This window comes from Cyprinodon variegatus, unplaced genomic scaffold (genome assembly GCF_000732505.1).
Source record: "Cyprinodon variegatus isolate N-32 unplaced genomic scaffold, C_variegatus-1.0 Scaffold76, whole genome shotgun sequence".
Lineage (NCBI taxonomy): Eukaryota > Metazoa > Chordata > Actinopteri > Cyprinodontiformes > Cyprinodontidae > Cyprinodon > Cyprinodon variegatus.
The window spans coordinates 178,179-181,869 of record NW_015150529.1 but is presented as its reverse complement, the minus strand read 5'-3'; the positions used below and the strand labels follow the sequence as shown (position 1 = coordinate 181,869).

At 37.2% G+C, this 3,691-nt stretch overlaps 1 protein-coding gene across 1 annotated transcript in view; it reads right to left on the bottom strand.

Moving 5' to 3' along the window:
• ift172 (intraflagellar transport 172) overlaps positions 1 to 3,691 on the bottom strand; it is an 87,082-nt gene that overhangs the window by 55,176 nt on the left and 28,215 nt on the right. The window contains exon 16 of the mRNA XM_015372829.1: positions 3,072 to 3,239. Within this exon, the coding sequence (XP_015228315.1) occupies positions 3,072 to 3,239 (168 nt within the window). The remainder of the gene's footprint in view (positions 1 to 3,071; positions 3,240 to 3,691) is intronic.

Genomic DNA, 3,691 nt, shown 5'->3' with positions numbered 1-3,691 from the left:
CACAGGTGGCATCCTATCACAGTTCCACGCTGGAATTCACTGAGCTCCTGAGAGCGACCAATTCTTTCACAAAAGTTTGATAAAACAGTCTGCATGCCTAGGTGCTTGAATTTATACACCTGTGGCCATGGAAGTGATTGGAACACCTGATTCCAATAATTTGGATGGGTGAGCAAATACTTTTGGCAATATAGTGTATATATTAATACTGTCTCAATAAAGTAACTAAATACACTACCATTTGGTGGATATTTTTATAGCCATAATAGCCTGGTTTATTCTTTAATCAGAATAGATATTGTTCATCTAAACTAGTTGGCTTCCTAGAACCCAAACATGACTTCTAACCGTCTTCTATACACTTTCCATCAGGTTAGTAATGGAGCTTTAGCTTTTAGCCATTGCAGAATCAATTATACAGTAGGTGATTGTAAATATAAATGTGTGGTTTATAGATTTAGCTTCATCAGCTAAACTTTCAACCTGCGGCTCCAGAGCTGCAGGATGTTCCATCAACCTTCTACAGAGGATCTTTAATGTTTCTAAAAACATTAAAGAACCAAGTATTGGTCCTGAATACAGGATGATAACACATGCCAGTTTTAGAGGCTTTAGAAGATTTTTTTTTAAGTCTAATACAAAATATTTTATTAGACTTTTCCACAGCAAAATGGGATTAAAAAGTAACAATAATGTTTGTGTTTTTTTTTCCCATCATCAGTTTAGAAACTATCTGCTCTGTTTTGCATAATTTCCACAGATATCAACACTCAGAAATTTCTTTTTTTTTTTTTTTGGAAATTTTTTTTTTTTTTTCTTTATTTCAAAAGAACCCAACAAATTAAATGTTTGCGCTTTAAAATAGAAGTTTCCTATTTCCGATATTTAACAATTATACCAATAGGAAAACGTTCCCTCTAACCCTTACAAAGAGCACTATAGTGGTTAGCCATTTTATATGAGTGTCCAAATGTCTAGTGGATGAAAAATAAGTGGACTCAAAATTTCCCACAATGCACCTTGAATAGTGGTGTAGATCAATGATCACTAGATGAGCAGATATAAGGGCTCTTCTTGCAAAGCATCATGGGATTCATTTTGTGGCCAGAGAGAACAAACATGACACAGGCATTGTGCGAGGAGGCGGAGTCCCGTGATCAATGGGGAGTGAAAAGTAGTGATCATCCTTCCAAACGGTCTGTTTTCTATATAGTCCCCGCTCTATATAGTGACTGAGGGGTTAAGGTGGATGTTCAGACAGAATGAGTTGTGTTTTATCAAAAGGTCAAAGTGATATTTACGGCTCTAATAGACTTTTATTCAGGCTCACTCTGCAAAATGGCTCTAAAGGTTGCAGACCCCTGAGCTAGACAGTCACCTTTAGATGAAAGGAAACTGGTTAGGACAGCCCAGGATCACCTGGAATACTAGAGTCCCTATAGGCAGGAAAACAGTTTAACAATAACAGGGAGTGAGAGGATGTAAAGAAGGAAACTTCTGTTAAAAGACTAAAGTTTGACTGAAATCAGCAGCTGAAGACATGGGAGAGCGAAAGAGCTGCTGGAGAAAAGGTTTAAGGTCAGACTAAACATGGCATAAGAATTCTTTGCTTGTTTTCAAGTAAGGTGGCGGCAGCATCATGCTGAGGGTCTGATTAGCACGCAGTTAAGTATGAGAGTTTAGCCCTATTAGAATGTGATTATAAACGCATCCTGACAAAAATGATAAAAGTTTCAAATAACTTTTAAAAGCTCAATATTACTATAAAATCTGTAAACCATCTTGAATTGTAAGAGTCCATGATACTAGCTTAGAGCGTTAAGCGTGGCCTGAAATTACATATTATGGGCTTCCACGCCCCTCTATGGGATGTGCATGTGGACAGAATTTCATCACTGCACACCAAGGGAAATTTGCAGAATGTGCAGGGGTCAGCGCGGAAAACATGGCGGGCGAGCAGCAGCTCCTGCTCACAAGAGTTAGGAAAGGTAAACATCTAGAGACATCCTATGATTTAGCCCAGAAATATCCCCACTAACAACGGATTGTAGAAAAACTCCTGGAGAGAAATGGCTGGACGACAAAAGGATGTTTTCTGAAAAGTTGAAAATGGCTGACTTCTACTTCCTCGTGCAGTGTTGTGTTGCTGCTTGTGCAAGGAATGGAATTGAGAAATGATGGCACAAGAAAAACAACATTTTTAAACAGCAACAAAAAAAATAACATGAAATCCAAGGGCAACCAACTGCCCAAGGATGGTGACTGAAGAGAAGGTTGGATCAATTCAGCTTTCCCACACTGCAAAAAAATGGAAGTAATTTTTGCTCAATAAGTGCATTTTTTCTTGAATCGAGGAGGTAAGTGAGACACTTTGCCAATGGAACAAGACAATTTACATTTAAAATAAGAAATAAGACAATTGCTTTGTCTTATTTCAAGTGTATATTATCTAATTATCTTATTTTAGGAGTAAAAATACTCATTCCATTGGCAGATCATCTTATTTACCTGCTCATATTAAGGGTAAATACACTTAATTTAAGACATTTTTTACTGATTTCTAGATGTTTTTTGCAGTGCAGGAGCAGAGAAGCACAAGCAGGAATAAAGTGAGAGGAAACAAGTTGTCTGAAGCGTACTGTGTATTAATGAAGTAACCAGTGTTTACGTGTTTATCACTCGTTTTTATTTACATTTCGCAGATAATGGGAATGTTTCAAGTCCTTTAGGGCCTTAACATTCCTCCCCAACCACTAAGGTAGTGCAGCTGTTTTATTTAATAAAGTTATTATAGATGAAAATGTTTTCAATTACGCCTTTTTTTTGCCAGTGTAACTTTTTAAAGCTCATTTTTTACTGATTTTGGGAAAAACAGAATTGGGCAAAATTTCACAGTTATCTGAGGTTTTTCTAATAAACTGTTACTATTTTTATATGTTTAGGTTTAAATTCACCAAGAAAGCTGTGCAGAACACTTTACACAATGTAGGAAAACCCGACGATGACGACAGGCGGCATCTGTATGTAATCTGTGATGAGATGTTTCTGGGATCTTGTGCGCAAATTGTCACCTTGATGGGGATCATGGTGATGCTTTCTGGGCTGTCGATGTTGTACCAGACGCACACGTTGCCTCTGTTCTGGGCGACCACCACGTCGCTGCCGGGCACCCACTGGACGTAGGAGCAGAAACTGAGCAGTGTGGTCTTCATCCTGGACTCTATGTCGTACAGGTGGAGCTGGGGGGGCAGGAGAAGAAGCAATATGGATCCTTAACAGGTGTAAAGAAATACATGGATGGATTTTTAGAATGATTTTTTAATCTGGTGCTAAAGAGGCTGAAGTGCAGCAAAGCACTCACTGGAAAAAATCCAAATCTAGAGGTCATTTTTTCTTAAAATAAGTGCATTTGTACTTGGATTGAGGAGGTAAAAGAGACATTTTGCCAATAGAACAAGACAATTTACATTTATAAGAAGAAAAAGCAATTGCATTGTCTTATTTCAAGCGCATTTTATATAAATATTTTTATTTTAAGAGTAAAAATACTAATTCCATGTGCAAACTACCTCATTTACCTACTCAAAATAAGGGTAAATACACTTAATTTAAGAAATGTTTACTTATTTCTAGTGCTTAAATCTTCAAGCAGAAAATTTGTATTTCAACTCGACTTCTTACAGTTTCCTTA